Source organism: Meriones unguiculatus, chromosome 15 (genome assembly GCF_030254825.1).
Source record: "Meriones unguiculatus strain TT.TT164.6M chromosome 15, Bangor_MerUng_6.1, whole genome shotgun sequence".
Lineage (NCBI taxonomy): Eukaryota > Metazoa > Chordata > Mammalia > Rodentia > Muridae > Meriones > Meriones unguiculatus.
Genome location: NC_083362.1, coordinates 52,385,704 through 52,413,398, shown reverse-complemented (window position 1 = coordinate 52,413,398; position 27,695 = coordinate 52,385,704). Strand labels below are relative to the sequence as shown.

The window sequence follows — 27,695 nt, the reverse complement described above, 5'->3', positions numbered from 1 at the left end:
CAAGAAAGGTTTCATCATAGACAGAAAACCATGATCCCAAACAAGAGAATAGGTGTAGGAAGGCTTTCAGTGTAATAAACAGCCATTACATGTTCAATCAATCTGTGATAAGACAATTCATGGGGGACTATAATGAGAAAACTTGGCAAAAAACTAAATACTTTATCAGCATATAGTAATGTACTCTAGAATTCTCCTTTCTGTGAAGTCCTTGAGCTGGTTCCATTTCTCTGGGGCATGTGAGCTGTGGCCTCCCTCCCCCACACTCTACTGTTTACGGATTGGACAGGAAGTGAGTCGTGACTAACCTTGTACCCCGCAGTTACAGTATTGTCCTGTTACTCTGTACCCAGTGACAGCAGGAAAAACAGAAGCGGAGAGTGCAGAATGAATCCCAACTGTTCTGCAGAACTAAGTGACGGCCACCGCATTCCTGTGCTCGGCTTTGGAACCTTTGCCCCAGAGGAGGTAAGGGTAGTGGTTTGGGAGTTTAGAAAAACAAAAACAAACAGTCAAACAAAAAACTAGACAGGACCAGCAGAAACTGAGAGTTTGACCATGTAGTTAAAGACTATAGTTCATAACTCTGTCTTTACTTTCAGCTTCAACCTGGAATATGCCTGCTTCCAGCTGGGTGTAAAAGAGAAAACTTAATATCTGCCCTCACTGCATAAATGATAGTCACATGTATGTCATGTCTTTGTGGGACGTTTTCATGTTTTGTTTTGTTTTTTTTTTTTTAGCGAATGTCTATTCAGATCACTTCTCCTCTATGTAATTAATTTTGTTACAGAGTTTTCTGAGTTCTCCATGTACCCTGGATAGTAATCATTTTCCAGACAACACATTATTTTTGCATCTCTGTGGTCAGACTACCTCATAGAAACCAAAGAAGGGATCGGTGTTCCGATGTTTTGGGGTTTGGCTTATGGTTCCTGAGCTCCAGTCTGCTGTGGCCAGCTTTGACTGAACAGAACATCAAGGTGGTGGTGATGATGGTGCATGCGGAAGTGGCTGCTTTTCTTCCCCTGGAAGAGAAGCAGGGAGAAGAGAAGCAAAGGAAGGAGCTAGGGCAAGATAACAGTCCCAGGACAGAAAGATGGAGCTAGGGCAGGCGAGCAGTCCGAGGACACAAAGACAGGCTCCTAGTCCCTACTTCCCTCAAAATGATCACACTCCTGCTTTCCATCCTACCACACAAGGAATTGAAATCAAGGGATTAGCCCAATGATCTTGTCAGAGTCCTCTTGATCTAATTACCTCTGCAGATGCCAACATGATGTACCCAGAACTGTGTTTCAGTAATTTCTTGGAGTTTTATTCCTTAAAAAACAAACAAACAAACAAAAAACCAATCCAAATCAAGTCAGAAAAGTGAACCCGCGTAGACAGATGGCTGGCAATGATTTTTCTCTTTCTTCTTCTTCTTATTATTAATTACACTTTATTCATTTTGTATCCCCCCATAAGCCCCTCCCACCTCCCCTCTCGACCCCACCCTTCCTTCCCTTTCTGCATGCATGCTCCTCCTCAAGTCCACTGATAGGGGAGGTCCTCCTCTCCTTCCTTCTGATCTTAGTCTATCAGATCATCTGGAGATTATTCCTCCACTCTCTTATTCCAATCGCTGCAAACAAAAACTACACAAAGACCCGCAGGCAAGTAAAGAATGCTTCCAGTGGGAGAAATAGTTTTCTCCAGGGAAGAGAACACTGGTTGGTCATATGATGTCAAGTGGTCAGCCCTGACAACATATGTGCAAGTAACATTATACGGTCTGAGCAGTTGTATTTAGGAATACATGTATAGACATATACACATCGTCATGTAATGACAATTAATGAAGAAAGAAGTATCCATATCCAGCTGGAAGAGAGCAAGTAAGGGTATGTGGGAGGGTTGGGGGGAGGAAGAAATGTTGAAACTATTGTAATCTCAAAATTTGTAAAAATTAGAAGGATATACATTTTAACCTTATCATCAAAAAGGTAAAAAAAAAAGTACTTCTGCATTATTCTGTGTATGTATTTTAGTTTCTATGTTCTGTACTTTGAGGACATGTCTTAAAGATGGTTCCCTATGCTAATGATTTGAAGGATTTACTCTGTGCTTTCTTCTTTCGGTGTCACTGTTTCAGGGTAACTACAATGCTGCTTTGATTGCTGTGGCCTGGTACCAGGTCTTGAAATTCAAACTACAATGAGAAAATGGTTCATCTTGGAATGGCTGTTACAAATGGATAGCAAAGAGCAAACATTAATGGGGATGCAAAAAAAAGAGAGAGAGAAAACAGGACTCCCATACACTGCTGATAGGAACGTAAATTAATACAAACACTAAAGAAAACAATATAGAAATTCCTTAAAACAGAACTTTTGCATGCTCTACCCATAACATCCTTCACCTATACAGAGGAAATAACGTTGACATGCTGGTGTGGTTCATGCAGCCCTGGTACAGGTTCAGGAACAGCTGCTCACTGACCACTCGGACACCAGACTCAAATCAACAGAGGTTTATTGAACACTAAACAGAAACTGATCGGTCAGGGCCATAATCTGGACTCAGAAGCTAGACTATGACATTGATCTGCTCCTAAAGCAGTTTTTTTGTTTGTTTGTTTGTTTGTTTGTTTGTTTGTTGTAGGGAAAAAAAGTAACCAGGTAGCAACTAGGTAATGAAACTGTAACCAGGTGTAGGAAACAAACCACAAGTAGGTGACAATGACATAACAAAAACGCAAAGGTATCCAGGTGTAGGAAGCAACTTTACATCATTTTGGCTAGACAAAGCTTTTCTAGCTGACCTTTAATTTGATTGGTTCTGCAGTTGGCGGACTTGATAGAGTGTCAAGGTAACAAAGTACTCAAAGTTTGAGAAATGAAACCATAGAGAAATAATCAAAATGGAGACTTGGGGGCAAAATGGCTTCCGATAAGCTAAAGGATACAACAGGAGTCATAGTTATGCTAAGAACTGAAGCAGGTCTCAACAGAGGGCCTATAGAGTTTAACAGGTTACAAGAGCCCCATTAGTAACAATTATGAGTCCAATTTAGGTGTGGTGTCCATCAAGCCAAGAATGAATAAGATGTTGAACACACACACACAAAGTGAAGTATTTGTTTTGCCACAAAGAATTAAGTTTGTCATTTTTATAGAGAACATGAAATAGAGGATTTTTTTACAAACAGTAAGTCAGACAGAAAAACCAAATACATGTATGAAAGCAAATCTCAAAATACTTCTTTTGATTGCTCTTCTAGGTTCCCAAGAGTCTGGTTAAGGAGGCTACCAAAATAGCTATAGGTGCTGGCTTCCGCCATATTGATTCAGCTTATTTCTACCAAAATGAGGAGGAGGTGGGGCTAGCTATTCGAAGCAAGATTGCTGACGGCACTGTGAAGAGAGAAGATACATTCTACACTTCAAAGGTATCGCACGTGTATAGTATGCTGGTGTGCAAATGAATGACATTGGCGTGGCAACGTTTGCATGGCTTGATCATTAGTCAAACGAGGCATAGTGGTCCATTTTTTTTAAATTACATATATTCAACCGGTGTTGAAAACAGAAGAAGGGGGAGATCTCTCTTTCCTTACCACAGTTTGAATTTGTACATTTAGTGCAAAATAATTTTGTTTTTTAAAGTCTTACCTGAAAAAGCAGTATGATTTGTCATGAACAGAAACATGACAAGACTGTTTTCCTAATCTATTGGGTGACTATTATTTCTTTTTGTTTATTTGTTTTTGTTTGGTTTGGTTTTGTGAGACAGGATTTCTCTATGTAGAATTGATTGTCCTGAGCTAGCTTTATAGACCAGGCTGGCCTCGAACTCACAAAGATCCATCCTGAGTGCTGGGATTAAAGGTATGTGCCAACATGTCCAACTTTCTTAAGAAGCTTGACTTACTTTTTTTGTTTGTTTGTTTTCAAGACAGGGTTTCTTTGTGTAGTCCTGACTGTTCTGGACTTGCTTTGTAGACCAGGCTGGCCTCAAACTCACACAGATCCACAAGCCTCTGCCTCCCAAATACTGAGAGTAAAGGCATATGCCACCACACCCAGCTCTGAGAATCTCATAAAACACTGCTGGTCTTATATTGCATCTAATATATATTACAATATCAGGAATATATGTAAATAAAAGAAATATTATGTAAATAATATTATGTAAATGAATGAAATATTAACTCTCAGTGAATGAATGGATGAAGGAATAAGATAGAAACCTCCTTTGAAGGGGAACAGGGACTGTCTCTGATATGAACTCAGTGGCTGGCTCTTTGACCTCCCCAAACCCCGTGGGAGGAGCAGCCTAGCTAGGCCACAGAGGAGGACATTGCAGTCAGTCCTGGGGAGACCTGATAAGCTAGGGTCAGATAGAAGGGAAGGAGGACCTCCCCTATCAGTAGACTTAGAGAGGGGCAGGGAGGAAATGAGGGCGGGAGGGTGGGGTTGGGAGGGAATGAAGGAAGAGGCTACAGCTGGGATACAAAGTAAATAAACTGTAATTAATATAAAAAAATAAAAACTTAATTAAAAAAGAAGCCTCCTTTGTAAACTCTTGTGAAATATAACTCACAAAGTTATATTATATAATAAAAATCAAGCTATTATGTCCAACTTTATACAAGTATTCATAATTTCCTTCCATTGTCTATAGTTTACTAATAAAACCCAAATATGTATCAGGCTTGACATTAATAGATTAGGCAAAGGAAAACTTAAAACTGGACAGAGTATTTTTGCTCTGTAGTCATCAGTTTCTGACTAGTTGAAAAAGTCTCAGTTTTTACTTTCTAACATTTGCAGCTTCCCTCCATATGTCACAGACCAGAGCTGGTCCAGCCTTGCTTGGAAGAGTCACTGAAAAAGCTTCAGCTGGATTATGTTGACCTCTATCTCATTCATTTCCCAGTATCATTGAAGGTAAGCAACCAGCAGCTTCATTCCTACATTGTCTCTGTGATCGGCATGATTTCATTGATGGTTTATATAGGCAGATTGGTAGAAATTTCATGCATGTATCATGGAAATGATTCAGGATAATTCTTGTGAAAAACAAGGAACCCAAATCATGCTAGATTGATGTATTTGGAAAGGTCTTTAGAAGTGTGTCTGCTTATTATTTAAAACAAAACAAAACAAAAAAAAAACACAAAAAAAACACTACTACAGGTTTGTCTTTTGTTCTAATTTCTCCCCACTGGTAGCAAATAATGGCTTGTTTAGGGTTCATGGTTGCTTACATTCAGTGTTTTATCTACGTCTTTCCCCATAAAATTTAGTCTTGAAAACAACGTTGATTGTGGACTCATTTTAATTTTAGTCATTTGGTTTTAAGTTAATCTCTTTACTTTTGATATTGAGATGGTCTGGCTTTGAACTTGCTATACAGCTAAAGCTGACATTGAATCAAGATTCTTTTGCCTCCGTATGCTAGGGTTACAGGAAGGCACTCTCATGTTCACTGGTCTGTTTTTGTTTGAAATTGTTTGCTTTCTGACATCTGACAGCCGCACAAACATGGGCAAGTGGCAGAAACAGGAGCATTTCAATGAATAAAGCGGCACCTCCTAGATATGAGTGCTGTATTAGCAATCATACATTCTTATTTTTGAACTCGTCCTAGCTATGTTGACATTCTGGCTTCAGTGGGAGCTTTTGATCATTGTTTTCAACCATCTGAGTGCTGGAATGACAGGTGTGCACCAACACACCTGTAACATGCTGAATGGTTTTGAACTTTGTCTTTTAATTGGCTGGTTTCCAGCGGCTCCTTAAAATCCATGACTTCGTTTTCTTATCTGTAAATGCCAATAGGAATAATATCGCATAACTGACAGAGAAGCAAAGCAGCTTACATGAACTGATATAGTGCCTGGAACACGGCCAATAGTTGGTAAATGTGTGCGTTAATATTTGTGAAATAATGTATAACAAGACAAATGATACATCTTACTCCGTGTCTAGCAATAATTGAAATTGTACCCATCTTCATATTGTTTAGTCAACAACAAAAAATTACATTTGACTACTGATATCTCCCATGATTCAGTCCCCTTTGTATGGTCCTTGACATACTGGACTAAGAATAATAATAATAATAATAATGCAAAAGAAAAGAAAACCTTACAATTAAACACAGGATTACAGACGTAAGCCATGAAATGTTGCTTTTTGAGAGACATTACTTGACCTCATTTGCTCATTAGGATGATTAATCTTATGACCTGGAAAACAGATTCCTCAGTAAACACATGATATGCTCTGAAAAGAATCCACATTCCAAAGAATTAGTGGGCCACACTTCCTAGCTGGGCCCAGGATTTGTCTGTATTTTCCTTGTCTACCATTGAAAGGGCTGCAAATGGAACTTCCCACCCTTAGGCATTTCTGTGAGCTCCAGAATCTACAGCTGAGAGTTTCCTGCTGTTGATTTTTTTTCTGACTTAATTATCTTTGAGTTTAGAGGAATTTAATCTAAAGAGTCTCTCTGACACCAGTGTCCTGTCTATAATCCTGTTTCCATGTTTTCTTTGTTCTTAGTTCATATTCCTTATAACTGAAAAAACAAAGTCCATAGACTCAGTATTTATTTGTTTATTCTTTTGCTTATTGTTGAGACATGCTCTCACATAGCTCATCAAGAGGTGAAGGATGACCTGGAATTTCACATCCTTCTATTTCTCTCCCCTGTGATCTGGAATTACAGCCATGTGTACCATGCTTGGTATATACAGTGTTGGGCATTGAACCTAAGGCCTTGTGCACACTATTTCAAACTGTCTACCTACCCGGTAAGCTGTACGCTCAGTTCCTTGATGGACAATGTGTAGCTGCCATGTCTAACCTTTGACCTTTGGTATGCTTAGGGAAATTAACACTGGCGGGAGCACTGATTCTGTAAGCATGTCAAGACAGAGATTGCTTATTTGCTGGGGATCATGACCACATAACTACAGACTTTCTCAGTGGCAGGGAGATGTTTCCCCAAGGGAAATCACAGCAGTAAAGCAAGTCAAAAAGACCTAGGGAAATGTTGTGAATTAACACGTGTAATGGATGTGAGAGAGTGAAAGAAATCTATCACCTTAAATATTCCTTACAAGTTCATTCGCAAAATCTTTTGCAAGTATAAACGAGTTTTTGGAGGAGCCCTCTATATTGTGTATATTGTGCATTGCTCTGGGGACAGCCATGACATTGGTGAGATGTTTATAATGGCTGCATCTATTCTAGCCAGGCAATGGTCTTCACCCAACCGATGAAAACGGGCAATTATTATTGGACACAGTGGATCTCCGTGACACATGGGAGGTAAGAACTTGGGATAAAGAACACGGGGAAGTTTAGGTGGGGGGAGGGGGGAGTCAGATCTCAGCTTACAGGTGAGAGTCAGATATGCCCATTTAAATCAAGAAATGCATATCTTTGCTACAGCTACTTTGCTACCGTGAGGAGTAAGGTATCGTTGCAATGCACTGAAGACAGCTAGGAAAGCGTTGGGGGGAAAGTATCTTCCACTCTGTGAAATCATTTCTCTGCTCCCTCTGGAGAACAAAGGCATTCTTTCTGCCATTATCTTCTGCCCATATTTACAGCTGGTTTCTCTCTTCTTGATAACCAGTGCAGTTAGCTTATTCTCCTTTCTCAGCAGTGTCCTTTCCAGCAATACAGCACTGTATTTATGACCATCTACAGTCTTCACAAGTTAGTCTTTTCCACCTTCCCTCTGCCCCAGGCCATGGAGAAGTGTAAGGATGCAGGGTTGGCAAAGTCCATTGGGGTGTCCAACTTCAACCGCAGGCAACTGGAGATGATCCTGAACAAGCCGGGGCTCAAGTATAAGCCTGTGTGCAACCAGGTGAGTGCCCTCAGCTTCCTTTCCTTCTTCTCTTCTCTCCTTCCCTGCTTTATTACTGTCCACACATCATCTTCCTTTGTTATCTAAACTTCCTGGAGCAGAGGACACTAACTGTACGTCAGCTTAGGAAAGTCTTAGTGGAAATGGTTGGCGAGGCACAGTGCCTCTGTGCGTGCAAGCATTTGGAAATGGGAAAGCAGCCAAGGAGAGCTTCACTGACTAATTATGAAGAATAAAGAGTGAAGGAGCCAGTGCAGGGCTGAAGTGATGGCTCAGTGGCCGAGAACACTGCCTTCTCCTCCAGAGGACCCCAGTACAGTTCCCAGCACCCAATGGCACCTCACAACTCCATTTCCAGAAGGTCTGACTTCCTCTTTTGGCTTCCTCTGTATGAAGTTAATTTTAAGTTTACAGAGTGAGTTTTATAATGTCCCTTCTGTTCTCTTTACAGACAAGTTGAGGAGCAATAGTGTTAGGGTCTTGTCCTTGGGTGCTGTCTGTTGATACAGTAAAGACCATGGCCAAAAGAAACTTGGGGAGTAAAGTGCTTATTTCTTCTTAGTTTATAGTCCACCACTGTAAGAAGCCAGGGCAGGAACTCAAGCAGAAACCTCAATGAAGACTAGTTACTGGCTTGCACCCATGGCTTGCTCAGCCTGCTTCCTTATACACTCCAGGACCACCTGCCCAGTGGTGGTGTCTCCTCAGTGAGCTGGGCCCTTGCACATTAATCATTAATCAAGATTCGACTACAGGCAATCTGATGGAGGCATTTTCTCAACTGAGGCTATTCCTCCTAGATAACTCTAGCTTGTGTCAAATTGACAAAAAGATAGCCTGGACACCTCCCCTCCCCCCACCACACCTCATTTATTTTTCTCTCATACAATACATACTTACTGCAACCAGCGATAACAACGGAACACAGCATAACAAGATTCAATAAGACTAGACACAAGCCCTCCTATCAAGGCTGCACGAGGCAACCCAGTAGGAGGAAAGAGTCTCGGGGTTGCAAAAGAGTCAGAAACACCCCCACTCTCACTGTTAGAAGTCCCACAAAAAAACCCAACCTAAACAACCTCAGCATGTAATCAGAGGATCTACCACAGACCCATGAAGGCTCCATGATCGCTACTTCAGTCTCTGCAAGCCTCTGTGAGCCCTGCTTAGTGGATTCTGTGGGCAATGTTCTCCTGGCATCCTTGACCCCTCTTGCACAGGGTTCCCTGAGCTCCACCTAATGTTTTGGTGTGGGTCTCTGCATCTGCTCTCAACATCTCTGATGATGATTGGGCTACGCATTGATCTGATCTATGAGTATATCAGAATATCATTAAGAAACATTTCGTTGATTTTGGTTTTGGTCAGTTGTGGACACTTCTCTTTAAAGGTGTGGTAGAAATCAGTAGCGAATCCATCTGGGCCTAGGTTTCTCCTTGTTTGTTTTAGCTGGAAGGCTGTTATTGCTTCTGTCGAGTTGTTTCCGTGTTGTGACTTTATTTAGGTAAGACGTGATTCGTGCCTAGGGATTTGCCTACTTCTAGACTTTCTAGTTCTTTAGGATGTAATTTTTCTAAGTATGCTGTAACAATCCTCCAGATTTTATTGTAGTTTATTATAACTAACTCCTTCTCTATCACCTATAATTTTAGTAATTTAGTCCCTCTCTCATTCTCTCTCCTCTCTTCTTATTACTCAAGTCAGTATTTTTTTTTAACAGAATGTTTTCTTCTGCTTCAGTTATTACTGGCCAGTCAAGCAATAATTGTCTTGGCGGTGGGGGAGGGGAGGTTATATTAAGATAAATTTTTATGTATTTAAAACCTATTTTCAGTATCTGTTAACATCCTTTCACCTGATTTAGTTATTTTCCTGGGGTTTTCCAGAAATTGACTTTTTATTTTAAGAGACTGATTTGGGGGCTGGAGAGATGACTCAGTGGTTGAGAGCACTGACTGCTCTTCCAGAGATCCTGAGTTCAATTCCCAGAAACTACCTGTAGTGAGATCTGATGTCCTCCTCTGGCAGATAAAGCATCATATACATTAAATAAATAAATAAATTTTTTTTTTTTTTTAAAAAAGAGAGACTGATTTGATTTTTTTTGTGTGTAGAATTCTACAGTAAATAAAATTTTGATGAAGAAGTAAAGATGAGCTACAGTTATTCCTATTTAACGGGGTAAACCTTGTTGTTTCCTTTGTCATCAATGGCCTGAGAGAGGTTTACTATGATAGTCAGTGCACTAGGGGATATTTGGGTTCTCTGTCTGTGTGTATATATCTGTTACTGTGTGTCTTCGTTAGGGTTTTATTGCTGTGAAGAGACACCATGACCAAGGCAAGTCTTACAAAAGAAAACATTTCATTGGAGCTGGGTTACAGTTTCTGAGCTTTAGTCCATTATTCTAGTTATGGGAAGAACGGCAGCATGCAGGCAGACATGGTGCTGGAGGAGCCACGAAAGAGATTTACATCTTGATCTGAAGGAGGCAGCAGGAGACTGTGATTCCACCCTGGGAGGAGCTTGAGCATAGAGAACTCAGAGCCCACACCTCTCCAGGGCTGCCTCTTTTCATAGTGCTCAACCCCTTCACTTCTCTTTCTCTTCCATCTCTCTGCTATATCCTTGCACGTTGTAGTGGCTTGCACCGAGGGCAGGCCACCCCAAGGGCGCCTCTGGCTGGCTTCAGCCTGCCTGCCCTCTGTTTTTATGTTTAAAACAGGGCCTCTCTGTTTTTACGTTTAAAAAGAGGATCGTTATGTGAAGCTGGGTTTTCTATTCAGACTTCACATAGTCTAGACTTTTCAATTCATCTTCTTATGAAAACTGTTTTTGTTTTTTGTTTTTTTTTTTCCATCGACATATGAAGGTTTCTATAATCCAGTATCTTTCTGTCTTGTCCACCTACAGGTAGAATGTCATCCTTATCTCAACCAGAGCAAACTTTTGGATTACTGCAAGTCAAAAGACATTGTTCTGGTTGCCTATGGTGCTCTAGGCACCCAACGGTGTAAGCCATGGTAATAAAGATTGTGACTGAAGCTGGGCTATGGCGGTGCCTTTAATCTCAGCACTAGGGAGGCAGAGGTATAGAAATCTCTGTGAGCCTGTTCTACAGAGTGAGTCCCAGGACGGCCAAGACTACTCAGAGAAACCCTGTCTCAAAATAAGAAAACCAAAACAAACCAAAAAAAGGATTTTAACTAAATCATACATACGACTCTTATAAAATCATTTCAGCCTTGCAATTCTGAGTTTTCTGGAATTAACTCAGCAGTCTTAAGGCGGGGGGGGGGGGGGGATCAACATTTGAAAAGATTCCAGCTAGCCTTACCAGGTTAGAGTCATATTTAGAGTCCGGGGTCTGGAGTGGGCACACCCATGTGTTTTGTAAGCCTCCTAACACATCAGATCTTGACGTCAAGCAGTCACTATTCCCTTCTTTTCAGGATAAATGAGAATGCCCCCTATCTCTTGGAAGACCCCGTTCTTTGTGCCATGGCGGAAAAGCACAAGCAAACTGCAGCCCTAATTTCCCTCTGGTGTCTGCTGCAGCGTGGGATTGTGACTCTCGCCAAGAGTTTCAATGAGAAGCGGATCAAGGAGAACATGAAGGTGAAGAGCAGGCTGTGGGCATCAGGGCTCCTGCACAGTGTCTGTCCAGTGAAGGCCTTTTTGTGAGCTCATCCGTGTTGAGTGACCGTCCTTCGTGTTCCCTGGGCATGTGTGCTTCATGCGCCTGCGCGAACTTTCTCTCTCTCTCTCTCTCTCTCTCTCTCTCTCTCTCTCTCTCTCTCTCTCTCTCTCTCTCTCTCTCTCCAGTACCACTCCGTTGTCATGGCTTCATTGTCCAGATGCTTGGACAATCTTCTCATGTCTAGGCTTAAAACTGCCGCATTATCGTGTTTTCATGCTCTGGGGGTCATTGTAAATTACAGGCCAGGCAAAACTGGAGAGATGGGGAGAAAGATACCTTCTAATGCTGGGAAGACTTGCAAGTTGTATTACGAAAGTGTGCATCTGCGGAGATTAGAAGAACAGGGTGGCAGTGTGAGGGTGGGGTGGGGTACCTTTGTCGTCCTCCTACCACATTTATATGCGCTGAATAGTTGCTTTTCAGATTCAGTAATTGTGGGAGCATCTTCTCCGTGATTTGCCCATGTTTTCATTAGTCTCGTGATATATTTTTAAATCACTGAAATCTCTTCCTTACTGCGGTCACACCTTTCATAATTTTACCTTGTGGTCGGTGAGTATTATGTCTTTCCTATATGGGAAGCAGAATGAGTTTGCTACATTATATACCAGTGCTGATTTTTTTTTTTTTTCCCAACTGGTCTTGACTTCAATAGAAGTTTTTGAGTACTACGCAAAATAAGGATGAATATAAAGAAAGATATATGTTTAAATAACATGTAAAGTTTTTTAGCAATAAAAGTGACCATCTTCCTTTCAGCCAATGTATTTACTTTCCTCTACTGTGACGATTTTATTAGAAAATCAGTGTTTGATTTGTTACTCTCAGTTTTAGTACTGGGCATTGACCCTAGAGCCTTACAGATTCCAGGCAAATTCTCTGCTACTGAGCGATGTCACCTAGCTTGTTTTCTTTCTTTCTTTTCTTTTCTTTCCTTCTTTCCTTCTTTTTTTCTTTCTTACTTTTTGTGCTTTTTACTTAAATGCATTGGCTATTCTTGACTGCCTCTGGGCAGATAAAACTTAGAATAACTTTCTCCCAACACTGCTTCACTACATTGAAACATGGTCTAATTTTTTAGAATGTTAAGCTCTTTAATATAATTTTGGTATAAATTTCTAATTTTAGATCATCTTTTAATATTATTAAATACATTTTCACTTCATTCATTTTGAATGAATTCATTCATTCTGTCAGATTGAGCTTAATAACTTTGATAATACTCATTTTGCTTAGATAATGTTCAAATTTACAGAAAGGTTAGTGAAAAATAATAAATTGTTACCTTTTACCTAGATTCATCAGCTAATAAAGTATGGATACTTTTTTTTTTACTGTTTCTATTTCTTTCTCTTTTTTAAAAAAGCGTGTAGGATCCACACATTTTTAATAACTTATTTTATTTCATGTGTTCTGCATACATGCATATCTGTGTGAGGGTGTCAGATTCCCTGGAACTGGAGTTACAGACGATTGTGAACTGCCATGTAGGTACTGGGAACTGAACCCAGGTCCTCTGGGAGGACAGCCAGTGCTCTTAACCACTAAGCCATCGCTTTAGCCCCCAGGATCCACTCATTTTAATAATTTAGTAATTAGTAAAAATCATTTTGATGCTTAAAGTGTTACAAATTTAAAAAGGGGCATCCTTTTTTGAGGTATCTCCTAAATCCTTTAAAGGAAGTATCATTGGTATTTGAGAAATTTCTGATTACATCAGAAAGGGTATTTTTCACATTCTTATTTATTGATTGGATACACAAAGCCAATGGTATCCATGAAAATTATTGCTACCTCATATATTTTAAAAAGAGGTCATTAGATTCCTCTAGATCTGACATGAAATTCATCCTGTGTTTTTCACATAAAACAGCTCTGTTTCCTCTCCAGTCTGTTTTGAGTTCTGATTTTTGCCTGTCGTATTGTGACGTTTAAATGTATTATACATAGTAATATATTTGCATTCAACTTCCACTTGGTATTCATTAATCGTTTTATTTGATCTTTGCCAAAAGGCAAGAAGCATTTCGTTAATAATTTCAATCCTTTTCGCTGCTGTTACCTTAAAAGTCTTTTGGAATCTATTATCCCCACACCTTTCAGTCTGATTAGCTTGTGCTTTTCAGGGTGGCGAAGACGTGGTCTTACTAAAATCAGTCTACTTAGGTGACAGGTTTTTGAGTTCTAGTTGCCTGCGGAGGACATGGCAGTTATAGACAGCCTCAACAAAAATTACAGACATGCTCCTGCTGGTTTGTGAGTAACCTTGGGAAATACATCATTCGATTCATTTTCTGACGCTGAATTTAATATGGTTGCTAAAAGTTGCCTTAATAGTGGGCAGTGGGGTCAGTGTGAGACGGGGCTTTTGGAAACTCTGGTCGCACATCCCCCACAGAGGTCTGATACACTAACACTGTGCATGCAGTCAAGGTTAGATGGCCACACGTGGGCTTCCGTGTTTATTATCCCACAGACTGCCAATATTGCTGACTTTATACCCACCTGCAAACCCCTAAATTTGACAGCTAGAGAGTGGATATGCATTGGGGGACTTTACCATAGTCTGTTTAGAAGGGTCCAAAACTCGAGCTAATCTTTTAAAATAAATTACTTTTATCACTTTATATGTGTGTTGTTTTCAAGTGAAGAGACCTGCAAACTACATAATGAGCTTCTTGGACATGAAAGTGTATCTCCGAATTCTGTCCTTTTCATTTCTGCATTGAACATAGCGTATTATATATGATGGACAAGGAGTTAAAAGCTTAATGAGTGAATTTGATATTACTAACACTAAACTGTAAGTTTAGTTTCCTACAGAGAACCATTATTGCTACCTCATATGTATTCATATACATATCATATGTATATGTATATATATATGTATACATATATATATACATATATATCACTGGTTCTCAACATGTGGGTCATGCCTCCTTCCACATGAGTTGTATATCAGGTATCCTTCATATAATATATTTACATTATGATTTATAGCAGTAGCAAAATCATAGTTACGAAGTAGTAATGAAATAATTTTATGTTTGGGGGGTCACCACATTGTGAGGATCTGTATTAAAGGGTCACAGCATTAGGAAGATTGAGAAGCACTGGCATATACACATACATACATACACGTTTGAGTCACTGTCTGTGGAAATGTTGTCCACAAGTCATACTCAGATCCCATCCTCACTGACTATCTGGAGTGTGAAAGGATGTCGTATTGCTTTGGTAGACCGATGCTGTAGTTGATGAAAAAGAATGAATGTGCACATTTGAATGCCTAAGTTCTGTCACCTTCCAGGCAGGAGAACGGAAGTGAAATGATTTAGTTCTGACTAACAAATCTTTACTGTGCAGTCGGAAGACGGATCATTCTCTGTACCGTCTGAGCCTGTTCTGTGCATTTTCTTTCTCACTTCAGTACTGCTGCCCACCCCAATTATCCATATTCGGATGAGTATTGACATGGAAACCTTCGTCATGACCTCATCCTGAAGGGAGCATTGTGGGACACGCTGTAGATACTGATGGACGTCACCTCTGGTCAATGCTGCGAGCCAACCCACACTCAGCCGGATGGAGAGGGGTGGCCATGGGGTTTCTGTGAGACTTTGAAGCCAATAAAGTTTTGGTCTGTGAGGTACATGTAAAGCACAGTGCCGCCTTTCTTTGTGTGACTGTTTCTGTCTGACTCACTAAAGTCCGAGCTCAAAAGCACCTGCCTTTAAGTGTTGAGAAGGAAGGGTGTGGATAACCAACCCAAAAGGATGACCAGGTAGTAAATCCTTCCAGTTGGGTGAATGGAATTGAGGTGAGGGGAACTGAACAATTATCTGCTTGAGCTATGTGGCTATATTTACAAGTTTATCATACAGATAAAAGGGAACTTTCCTTCCAGAGTTGAGGGTTAAACCTAATATCTTTCAGTGAATAAAGGGAATAGGACCAACTCTGCTGGGTATTGGCTGAGAGGCTGAAAACCAAATTAACTGACGGGTGAAAAGCTCCTGAATACTTGTTCTGTGCCCAGCTTTCTTAGTTTTAAAACAGACTTGTATTTGATATGGATTCTTTTCCAGTCTCTTTACTAATCATTATTATTGTGTGTGACGTGTGTGATTGTGCGGACATGCAGGCAACAGTACATGTGGCAGCCAGAGGACAACTTTTCAGCACTGTCTCCTCCCACCATGTGTCCTGGGGATTGAACTCTGGTCATCAGCCCTGTGTGACAAACTCTCCTCCCAGCCGAGCCATCTTGCCAGCTCCCTTTCAAATATCTTTAAAACGAGACAAGTATACTTATACATATGGAAAACAAAACGATCTCAAATCCATTAAGTATTAATGACACATTACTATTTAAAAGGTAAACAATACATTTAAGACAGATTCTCCGAACTTAAACCTTTTGAAAACAGCACGTGGAACATAGCAGGACACTTTCAAAAGCCATTAGCCTTTCGCAGTCCCTTTTACAAAATCACACAATCATTTTGGATAAATTTAGGAGTGTAACGTTTCTCAGCGAGGTTTGAGGCCCTAAAGCTTCGTTGCAGATGTCATTTTTGCAGAGAGTGAGACCGTGTCTGGAGCACTGGTCAAAGACACTGAGAACGGCACCGTTGTCGGAGGCACATGCAGGCCACTAGGTGGCGGTAGGAGTCTTAGATGAGGCAAACCTCCACACGTGTTTCCTGCTGGAGGAAGCAAGGAAGCCAGTCTTAAAACTGGCTAGCGGGGGCTGAAGAGGTGGCTGCTTTTCCAGAGGAAAAGGGGTTCGATTCTCAGCACCCAAATGAGCACGGCAGCTCACAACTGTCGGCAACTCCAAAATCTGACACCGACACCAACATACATGCAGGCAAAAAGCCAGTGCACATAAAATAATAATAATAATAATTAAAAAACCTGACTAGCCATGGGTGAATCTGTCACACCTGGAAACTTCATGCTCATCCTGCTTCTTACGTGGTGTGGATTGGACAAATCAGGGTTTATGAGAGAAAGGCTTTGCTACATAGGGAGTATGTTACAGCTAAAACAGTCCACCTGGTGGATGTCAGCACCATTACTAGCAATTGGTACAACTGGTATACCTGGGAAATGAATATAAATCAAGGAGAGCTGGCAGCTGGGACCCGTGTGGGGAGGACACTTGTAGCGCAGAGTGAGAGCAAATTAAACGCAGAGCCGTCACATTCAAATGAAGCATAGTAAAGACAGTAACAATGATGGCTTGAATCAGAGAGCTAGGTGTCCCAGTTTGGTGATCGGGAACCATGGAACAAATCCATCACATATGGGAAAGGGTCCAGGTTCTGGATAACGACCTGGTGGAACTGCAGATTGGGGTACAGTTACACGACTCGTCTTTAACAGTCTTTGAGTGGGTAGTGACGTTACTGTCACCCTTTGTGATAGCCAGTTCTGGAAATGTCAAGAGGAGTAAAATAGGGACTTTGCTCAGAGTCTAACAGAGGGAGGAGTCTGAGCCATAACTGAGGTCAAATGCGCTTAATGTGAAGAGCTGTTGGGACACAGGACAGGAAACGTGGATTCACTCTGGTTAGCTAAGACTTCTGAGCTGGGCTCTGTGGCACACACCTGTGATCTGGGAAGCAGAGACAGGTGGATTTCTTTGAGTTCCAGGCCAGCCTGGTCTACAGATCAAGTCCAGAAAAACCCTGTCTCAAAACAAAAATGAAAACAAACAAAGATTCTTGAGGGAGACTTCCTATTTCACTATGACATTTGAGATGTGTTATGAGACTAGCACAGAAGGACATTGCTGGCACTGTGGCAGCCAGGGCTGAGTGTGGCCCACAGTGGGCAGTGTGACACTCAGCATAGAGAGGTGAGCGGTGGCCGCGGAGGCACAGCGGGGAAGACACTGGAGAGGTAGGTCGGAACAGAGTGACAAGAACTTTTAGATAATGGTACCCATGGAAGGCCTCTAGCCGAGCAGTGGTACCCTTGGAACGGTGCCTCCTTAAGGGCAAAGAACTGATAAATAGGATGGCCAAAGCTGGAAATCCAGGGAGCTGGAGAGCGTTTCTAGAGAATCGGGCCAGCGCCAGCAGCATTTTCTCTGTTCAAAGGGTGGCTTTCGCAGGGTGGTGGTGATGCACGCCTCTAATCCCAGCCAGCACTGGGGAGGCAGAGGCAGGTGGATCTCTGTGAATGCAAGGCCAGCCTGGTCTACAGAGTGAGTTCCAGGACTGTCACACAGCTGTTACACAGAGAAACACTGTCTTGAAACAACAAAAAGAAATAAAACAAACAAACAAACAAACAAAAAATGGGGGGTGGAGGGCTGGCTCTCACTCCCGCCTCAGATTCTCAGGAAATGAGGTGTAGGGTGGCCGGTCTTCTCACACCTGTGAATAACTAAAACTGCACACTCATGCTTAACTGTCCCTTCCCACTCTGGCTCTAGCTCTTTCCTAAATGCTCTTAAACCACCGCACCACACAGGGCAAGTAAAACTTCCTCAGTTAAATTTCTGCGTGATTAGAAGAAATGAAGAGACATTTAAAATCCATACCCAGAGCTGTAGAGACGGCTCAGTGGTTAAAAAATTGGCTGCTCTTCTGTAATGCCAGGATCACAGGACCCTCAGAGACCACCAGGAGATGACTCGATGCAATAGCAAGAGAGCTTTATTATGAGAGCGATTGAACTCGGGACCCAAGTCTCAGTGACAGAACAGTAGAGAAGTGGGACCCTGAGCCCTGAGTGAGCAGGGTTTTTAAAGGAAAAGTCTGTGAGCATGGGGTTTCCATGACAGCAAGCAGGGGGTTCATGTTTCCATGAAAGAAAGCAGGGCGGGGGGATGCATACCTTGACATTACAGAATTGGGTAAAAGCCATAGGGGAGAGGTGACTGTTTACATAATCACAATTGCCAGGGAGATTGTCTCTATTTTTTACTAAACATTTATTCTGTGAGTTTTCCTGGAGGCTGTTGCTTGGAGAGCTAACTTTGTTTTCTGCCAGGTGCACATTCTGTGATATTTCCTGGTACCTGAGTTCAGCTCCTGGGTCAAGATGGCTCCTTATTTCAAAATGGAGTCACCCAGGCTAACTTAAACTCTTCACTTCCGGTGACCCAGGTTCGATTCTCAGCACCCATATGGAGGCTCACAACCATCTGGAACTCTAGTCCCAGGGGATCTAATGCCCCCTTCTGACCTCCATAAGCACCAGGAACACACAGGACACAGGCAATACACACAGGCAAAAGACCCATATACATAAAATAAAAGTAAATAAATAAATTTCAAATGATTAAATAAAAACAAAACCCACAACACATAGCTTGGTGATTACTGGTTTCTCACCGACCAACCAGCAGGCCGGAAGAAAGTTAGATTAAGTTCTCTGAGGCCCTTCATGCAAGTTGGCTGACACAGTCACCACGCATGTTTACAACACAGCACAGACAGTAAGTACTCAACACACACAGAGACAGTAAGTACTCAACACACACAGGCTCCTTTTGCCGAGGTTCTATCTATTGCAGTGTCTTGTGTCTTGTGTGTTGTGTTGTTGTCTAGTCAATGTGGTGTTCTTCCGTTTCACAAACCAGAACCGAACCTTCCTGTAGTTTCAATGAGCTACAAATAACCGCTTTGATGTTTAAAAGAATTTGCTCAGCTCTGCAGTTTTGGTTTCCATCACAATAAGAAAAAAAAAATTAGACAGCATTGTTGGTTTTTCTCCCTGGAAACAGAGAATGAGGGCTTGCTAGGACTTGGGTGTGATGTGGTCCCCAGATGGCTCACTATGGGAGGGTTGGTCACTGCTTGGTGATGCTGTTTGGGTACAGTCTAGGAGCTAGAGAAGGTGCCCTGCCTGGAGAAAGTAAATCTCTGGGGGTTGGGGTGAGGGTGCATACTGTTTTGGGTTGCTCTGTTCTCTCTTTGCGTCCTGTCTCCCCCCAAGGTGAGCAGCCTACTCCTCCACACACCTTCCCACCACTTCAGGACCTAAACTAAACCTCCCTTCCCTTGAGATTTTGTCATAACAGATGCACAGGACATCAAATTCAGCAGCTCTTTTCCCTAAAAACGTATGATAATTTTGTTCTGTTAAGCGAATCTTTTACTTTCTCCCACGTCTTTTCAAGTCTTTCTTTTAAAATTTGCATTGCTTTAAAAATCTTTGTTTCGCTTTTAATTGTGTCTATGTATGTGTGTCTGCACAGGGGTGTGTGCACATGAATGCAGGCATTCATGGAGGGCAAAGGTATCAGACCCCCCAAAAAAAAAGCTGGAGTCACAGGCTGTGGTGAACAACCTAACTTGGGAGCTGGGAACTGAACTCAGGTTCCCTACAAGAGCAGTACATGCCTTTAACCCCTGAGCCATTCTCCAGCTCATTCATTAAATTATATCTTTATTTATTGTTTTTGTGAGTGCTTATGTGTGCAGGCACATGTGTACATGACACAGCACACATGATGTGACAACCTTCAGGGGTCAGTTCTCTCCCTCCATCATGTGGGTTTCAGGGATAAAATTCTGGTCATCAGTCTCGACAGCAGGGACCTTAACCTGCTGAGCCATCTTTCCAGCCTTTTTTCCCCCCTAATTGTTGAAGTCTTGAAAATATATTTTCAACTTTGAAAGGTTTCTAGTGTATATTTTGAGCAAGATTGCAATTTTGATGACATTTTCAGCTACCTAATGTCAAGTTAAAAATAAAGATAAAGTTGAGTGTTTAACATAGAAGCCTAAATGTAAAAGGGCCTCCCTAGCAGAATAAGTGCTGGACGTTTTACACTTTTAAACACTTTGGGTCTGATTTTGTTTAGAAGGGGCTGGACAGAATGTGCAACCATCATTAAACCTGACCCTGCCTGGTGTGCACAATCGTCTTCTAGCAAACCAGGAAAGGCAAGGTCAGCACGCAGAAAACAGCTGAGATCACCGTTATAATGTCTTGGGGCAGATTCACAACTTCAAGTGATCAAAATGTGCCCCTCCACTTCTCGGTACTCTTGTGGGTGAGGCAGGAAAACAGCGTGAGCTCAGAAGTTCATGGTCAAATTGGGCAACATGGTGAGACTGTAACTCTTACTAAGAACAACAGAAAGCAGCTCACAGAAGCTTGCGCAGAAAGAGAATTTATTGTTCTGTGTGATTGAAGAGCTTCATGCGCGGCTGGATACCAGGGCTCAGTGAGGTGATAACCAGCTGTTGTTTTCTTAGGCCTTCACCTTCCCAGCTGTACTTTTCCCGTGTTGGCATCACTTGCCAAATCAAGCCATTTCCGAGGGGTGGTACCTCAAAGAAATGAGCACAGCCGCTCCTTGGAAAGGGCCTGATTTGGCAAGTGATGCCAACACAGGAAAGCATTATTTCTGGGTTTGTCTGTGAGGAGACTGGCATCTGAATCAGTGGCCTGAATCAGGGAGATTGCTCTCCCTAGTGGGGGTGGGCACTGTCCAATCCACAGAGTGCCTGCAGAAAGCAGTAGAGGAAAGGTGAATTCTCTGTCTGTCTGTCTGTTTGTCTTTCTCCCTCTGTCTCTCTGTCTCTCTCTCACGTATACACTCCTCTGGATATGGGGAATCATCTTCTCCTATCTTTAGACATCAAAACTCCAGGTTCTCTGGCCTTCAGACTGGGGCTCACTCCAGCAGTCTCCCAGGGCATCATGTCTGCAGATTTGGATTAGGCCATGCTACTGGATTTTTCTGTTGGGGGTTATATATGGTTTTGGTTTATGATATATTCATGTACTTGGAACAGAGCTTAATTCAGGGAAGGTGCTCAATAGTGTTTTAATCAATGGACAAATGGATAGATGGATGGTGAAGAGATGGATGGGTAGGAGAATGGATGGATGGATGGATGGATGGATGAATAGGTGGTGAGATGGATGGATAAATGGATGGATGAGTGTGGGTAGATGGCTAGATGGGTAAAGGGATAGGTGGGTGGGTGGCTGGATAGATGAATGGATGGATGGATGGATGGATGAAGGAGGTCATGAAGTCCTAACAAAGGAACAAGCTACATCACCCTGTTATGCTCATTGATCATCGAGAAGTGTGTTGTCAGTGGAACTAGCGTATAAGGTGAGGATTAGGAGAAAATGAGGCTAGACAAATAACCCAAAGGCAGCACATACAAGACAGCAAAGAGCTATTGCCTACAGTTCAAGCAAAAGAGTAACATCACATTAGCAAGTTACAAAAATACAACCTGGGCAGCTGAATGGAAGATGAACAGTGGTAAAAGCACAAAAGTCAGGGACCCCACTTAAGAGCTGATCAAACTTCAGTTTCCTATTTCTAGCTGCATGGGCCACCCAACAGATTCCTTCCATTTGACCCTTCGCAGTCCTGAAAAACACTTTGTATCAGCTGAATGAACATTTTTTTTCTTGCCTTGTTAGCCATATATCAGGCAATTTGGAGCCAACAGCCTCATACCAAATTTGTCAGATTCACTAGTGTACCTCTACAAAGGAAATTCAGACAAGGGCAGAATGTTGACCTTGGTCTAAAAGACAGCGAATGATTTATAGTGACAGCATCCCTCATGGTTCACAACAAAATGCTTCTCAGCAGAAGTGTGGGTGGGGACGGACCTCAAGAGGGTTGGGGAGACACAAAGACAGCAAGTGGAAGACGTTTTTGGAAAGGTCACAGAGTGTAGCGGCTGGCATTCGTAAGACTAAGGGGGCTTGGAAAGCTATGATAGCATGAAAGTTAAGAGTCTAGATTCAGGTACCAGCCCGCCTGTGTATGAATTTTTCACATACCACATGCTCTTGAACAAAGTGTTTAAGTTGTGTCTTCATTCCCTCACTCTCTGTTGAACAGACAGAACAATAAAATTTATTTCAAAGGACTGTGGTGCAAAGAATCCATATATAAAAAGTGATTTTAACAATGTGTGGTCTAATGCCAGGGCTTGGTGACTGTGACAGTGATTTCTATTTTCTTATATCTGCATTTGCCATCCATGACAACGTGCAGTGATTGCTTCCAAGAAAAGACTCTGTTCAGTATATTTTACTGTTATTTTAGTCTGAGACAAGGTCTTGTATAGTTTAGAATGACCTTGAACTCCTAATTCTTCCACCACTCATGTTCTAGGGTTATAGGCACGAATCATCCTTCTCAGCTGTACACTGCATGTTCTTCCGTAATTAAACACCAAATTATAGTTTCTTTTCTTATTTCTTATTTTTCTTTGTTTGTTTGTTTGTTGTTATCCCTTGGTTTTTCAAGACAGGGTTTCTCTTTGTAGACCTGGCTGTCTTAGAACTTAACTCTGTAGGCCAGGCTGGTCTTGTACTCACATATAATCACAGAGATCCGCCTGCCACTACCTCATGAGCACTGGGATTAAAGGTGTGTGCCAACACCGCCTTGCAACATCAAATTATCTTTATGAGCAAGATATACATTTGTTCAAAACACTTCCTCTTTCATTTTGAGGCCATCGTCATGAAAGATGAAAAAGATGAATTGAGGCCATTTTCAACAAAAGGCTTATCTATAATGCTGTGAGCCAGGTCAGGAACCCAAAGAGAAACAGTGCTCCAGGAAAAGGATACTGCCAAGCTTTGGGCACACAGCACTAATCTGTTGCTTCCATTTTCCCCCAGATCCCATGATGGTGGTCTCTGTTGTCCAAAACCAAGCCATAAGCCAGCAAAGCAGCAGAGGCCCCAAACATAGACTGCACATTGTTCTATAAGAGCTTGGAAAGAGTGACATCCCAGTTGTATTTCCTGACTGCCATTTTTTAGGCCCTTTGTTCATGGTCACCCAGGAATGATGCATATTCTCCTGGAAGTGCAGTGAAGTTTTGGTGAGTGAGCATTTTCATTGGAAGTCTCCGTAAGCTGTAAGTGAACAAAGGCCTAGAAATTTACTCCACTCAAATAACCTTGGACAAAACCACCTTCCCTCCCTATCTTCAGAACAAGTGATTAGCTAACAATTTATGATTCAGAGCAAGTTGAGAATAAAAACTGATTCCACTGATTTTCTCATTAAAATCAGTTCTATGCATACATGCCCGGCAGGAAAATACCATGATTAGGAAGGTGGTTTTCTCAAGGTGTGGCTCATTTATTGCATTCCAGATGTGCTGACTATGCAGCTTCTCCAAACATGGGAAATTTGACTGCATTATCTATATGAGTGGAAAACTGTGTCCATGCTCCCTCCTCTCTGAACTCTTTGAATCTATATAAATATTTAATTCCTGGCTCAACAAACATTTAAAAATGTTCAATCGCTTACGTTTATCCTAAAGAAATATATGCTAAAGATTATTTATACAAGGCTCTTCTCCACTTTCTCCTCTAATAAATTTAGTTTGTCTGGTTTTATTTTGAGGTCTTTGATCCACTTGGACTTGAGTTTTGTGCAGGCTGATAAATATGGATACAAAATAATTAATTTTGTATCTAGCCACTTTTCTGAAGGTGTTTATGGCTGTAGAAGTTCTCTGGTGGAATTTTTGGGGTCTCTTATGTATACTATCATATCATTTGTGAATACTGATACTTTGACTTCTTCCTTTCCAACTTATATCCCTGTAATCCCCTTTAGTTGTCTTATTGCTCTGGCTAAGTCTTCAAATCCTATATTGAAGAGATACAGTGAGAGTGGGCAGCCTTGTCTTATCCCTGATGTCAAAGGGATTGATTTAAGTTTTTCTCTATTTAATTTGATTTTGGCTTTAGACTTGCTATATATTGCCTTTATTGTGTTTAGGTATGTGTCTTGTATCTCTGATCTTTCAAAAGCTACATGAAGGAGTGTACTCTGCTATGCTGGCAGACAGGAGCCTAGCTGTCCTCTGAAAGCCTCTACCCAGCAGGGGCTGGAAACAGATATTGAGAGACTCACAGCTAAATATTGGTCAAAGCTTAGGGAATCTTGTGGAAAAGTGAGGGGAAGCATAGAAGGACCTGGAAGTATCAGGAGCTCTACAAGAACACCAACAGAGCCAGCTAACCAGGGCTCAGAGGGGCTTTCAGAGATTGAAGCACCCAACCAAGAATCACCCATGGACTAGACCTAGGCCCCCTACACAGATGTAGCCAATGGGCATCTTGTGTTTCATGTAGGTCTCCTAGTAAGGGGAGTGAAAGCTATCTCTGACATGGACTCTATTGCCTGATTTTTGATCACTTCCCCCTGGCAGGGCTGCCTCTCCAGACCATAGGGGAAAAGACCATGCTCAGTCCTGACACAAATTGATGAGGGGGGGTAGATTGGTAGGGGGACTCCCTTTTTTTCTGAGGAATAAGGTAAGGTGGATTGGGGAAGAGGGAGGGAGGATGGGACCAGAAGGAGAGGAGGGAGAGGTCTATGATTGGAAAGTGAATAAATGAATGAATAAATAGATTATTTAATTAATTTTCAAAAAGCAGAAGTTGAAAAAATATTATTTATTCAGTATTCTGTCTGTATATATGTCTACATACCAGAAGAGGACACCAGATGTCATTTTAGATGGTTATGAGCCATCATGTAGTTGTTGGGAATTGAACTCAGAGGACCTTTGGAAGAACAGCCCATGTTGTTAGCCTCCGAGCCATCTCTGCAGCCCCCAAAATATATGCTAAAGACTAAGAGCATAAGAGCATACAACATTGTGATCAGATAGTGTATCTGTGTGGGATGTGGGAAAGGCGAGCGGAACAATTATAACACAAGCTGATAGTATTTTAATAACAGTGTGATTGTACAGTTACTTTAGAAGTGAAGAGAACCACTCCCATCACTTGCTATGCTCTGAGGCTGGTGCTTGAGTAAATGGCCCACACAGAGAAGTCCAGAGCCTTTGCACTATTTTAGAAATACGGTAGGTGAAAAGACCCTTGGTTTAAAGCAGCTTTAAAAGGCCTGCTGCTTTGAAATGCCTATAACTCAGAACTTTCCAGGTATCTTCAGTTGGCCAGGTAACAATTAAATAAGATCGTTAATCAACACTTAACCGTAAGCTAGTAAGTTACTGTAATTCAGTCCTTATATAGAAGAATCCCAGTTGGCAGCAAGCTTGACCACAGCCCATGCTGTTTCCCCTATAGTTGAGAGAAAAGGAGGAAATGTGTGCAGGAACAAAATATTCCCGTGAGCATAAGGGGGTAAGCATATTTAGAAGAAAAATGAAATCAGAATACATGTCAGGATAAATGGAAGAAGTACTGGTCTTTCAACCAAAGGAAATTCCCTCAGGAGGTAGATTACAAAGGTGACTGAATTGCTGAGACATCAAATCCATTGATGAGAACCCTTTCACGTTGCTGTCCTGAACACCTTAAGGGGCTGAGGAGGCTGATCTGGGCTCACAGGTTCAGGGGGAAATTTCACTCCTTTATGGAAGGGAAGTCATGATGGATGTGTTCTGTCTGTGGGGCTGGGGACACAGGCGGCTGCTCGGCACACTGTGAACCAGAAGGTACTAGTGGTTGAATCGAACCGGGGATGGTCACATCTTCAAAGGTCCACCCCTAGCGACCAGCTTCTGCCAACCAGGCCCCTCCTCCTAAAGGCTCCAGGGCCTTCAAGGCAGCACACAAATTCAGGACAAAATTCCCGTGTGCCTGTGGAGGACATTTCCAATTCCACTCGTATCTCAGGTGACCCAGAGATGACCAACAAGATGTGTGAATTAACAGCTTCAAGCTGTAGTGTTGAGAGGGAGAAGAGGTATTACCAAGACCTACAAGGCGTGATTGTCTGGTTAGAAGCAGAACCGCTGGAGAAGTCCTTTGGTCAGAGTCTGGGCCATGGTGTGTGTGGAAGACAACTTCCAGAAGGAACTGGAGCCATGGAGACTGCTACAGAAGATGCCTACAGCAAGAACAGAGAGGCAAAAAAAATACATCCGTACCCCTCTGCCTCTGCCTTCTCCTTCTTTCCTTTCCTCCTTTCTTTCCCTGTCTCCTCTTCCCCCCGCCTTTTTTACACACATCTCTCATTGGTAGAATGTGCATAATCCCTTAAGCTAGAAACTCAGCAAGTCGAAGTTTCCCATAATAGAGCAGAAGCAGTATAGAGAGATATCACATGAGGAAGAAGGGATGATGAAGTCAATGATAGTAGCAATAACAGCAGGGTAGCAGAGGGACCCAAGGAGAGGACTCTAGGCCAGAATGCTATGAGTGTGGACTAGGAGAGAAACAGCCAAGCAGGTTGGAAAGGAACCAGCTGAAGAGGGGAGCTTGGTGACTCTGAGCCACTGCTAAAAAGCCTCAGCTTGTCTTTGTAGATACTTAGCTGACTGACAAAGGAAGTAGTAGATTACATTCAACCTAGCTTTTTTAATTTTTATTTTTATATTTTTTCTTCACAATTTATTCATTATATATCCCAATTGAAGTCCCCTCCCTCAACTTCCCCCAGTTCCACCCTCCCTCCCTCTTCCCCGCATCCCCTTCCCATAGTCCACTGAAAGGGGGGGTTCTCCACCATTGTTATCTGCCCATAGCTTGTTAAGTCTCATCAGGACTACCTGGATCCTCTTCCTCTGTGGCCTGGCAAGGCCACATCACCAGGGGTGAATGATCAAAGATCAGTCAACTGAGTTCATGATAGAGGCAGGCCCTGCTCCCCTTACTCGGAGATCCACATGGAGACTGATCTGCCAATCAGCCACATCTGAGCAGGGGGTCTAGGTCCTTGGTTGGTACATCAGTCTCTACAGGACCCCCTGGGCTCAGATCCTTTAGCTTTGTTGGTCTCCTTCTGGGACCCCTGTCCCCTCCATGTCCCTCTATCTCCACTCCTCTCTTCTTCCATATGACTCCCTGCACTCTGCCCAAAGTTTGGCCATGAGTCTCAGCATCTGCTTCGATCCTCAACTTGTGTGTGGATCCTCAACTTCATATGGAATAACAAAAAATCCAGAATCGCTAAAACAATCCTCTACAATAAGAGATCTTCTGAGGAGGTATCTCCATCCCTGATCTCAAGCTGTACTATAGAGCAAAAGTAATAAAAACTGCATGATACTGGCATAGAAACATACTGGTAGATCAATGGAATTGACTTAAAGGCCTACACACCTATGGTCACCTGAATTTTTACAAAGATGCCAAAACCATAGAAACAATGGAAAAAAGA

At 42.1% G+C, this 27,695-nt stretch overlaps 1 protein-coding gene and 1 non-coding gene across 2 annotated transcripts; both read left to right on the top strand.

Moving 5' to 3' along the window:
* The first annotated feature begins 321 nt into the window (after positions 1-321).
* On the top strand, positions 322-15,238 carry LOC110542591 (aldo-keto reductase family 1 member C1-like). The gene is made up of 8 exons (XM_060368494.1): positions 322-468; positions 3,266-3,433; positions 4,818-4,934; positions 7,248-7,325; positions 7,750-7,872; positions 10,789-10,898; positions 11,328-11,493; positions 15,009-15,238. Exons 1-8 carry the CDS (start codon positions 388-390, stop codon positions 15,042-15,044), a joined length of 879 nt encoding a protein of 292 aa, XP_060224477.1. The 5' UTR covers positions 322-387; the 3' UTR covers positions 15,045-15,238.
* An 8,385-nt stretch (positions 15,239-23,623) lies between these two features.
* On the top strand, positions 23,624-23,785 carry LOC132648203 (U1 spliceosomal RNA). The gene has a single exon (XR_009586576.1). It is a non-coding gene; the product is annotated as a U1 spliceosomal RNA (small nuclear RNA).
* The last annotated feature ends 3,910 nt before the right edge of the window (positions 23,786-27,695 follow it).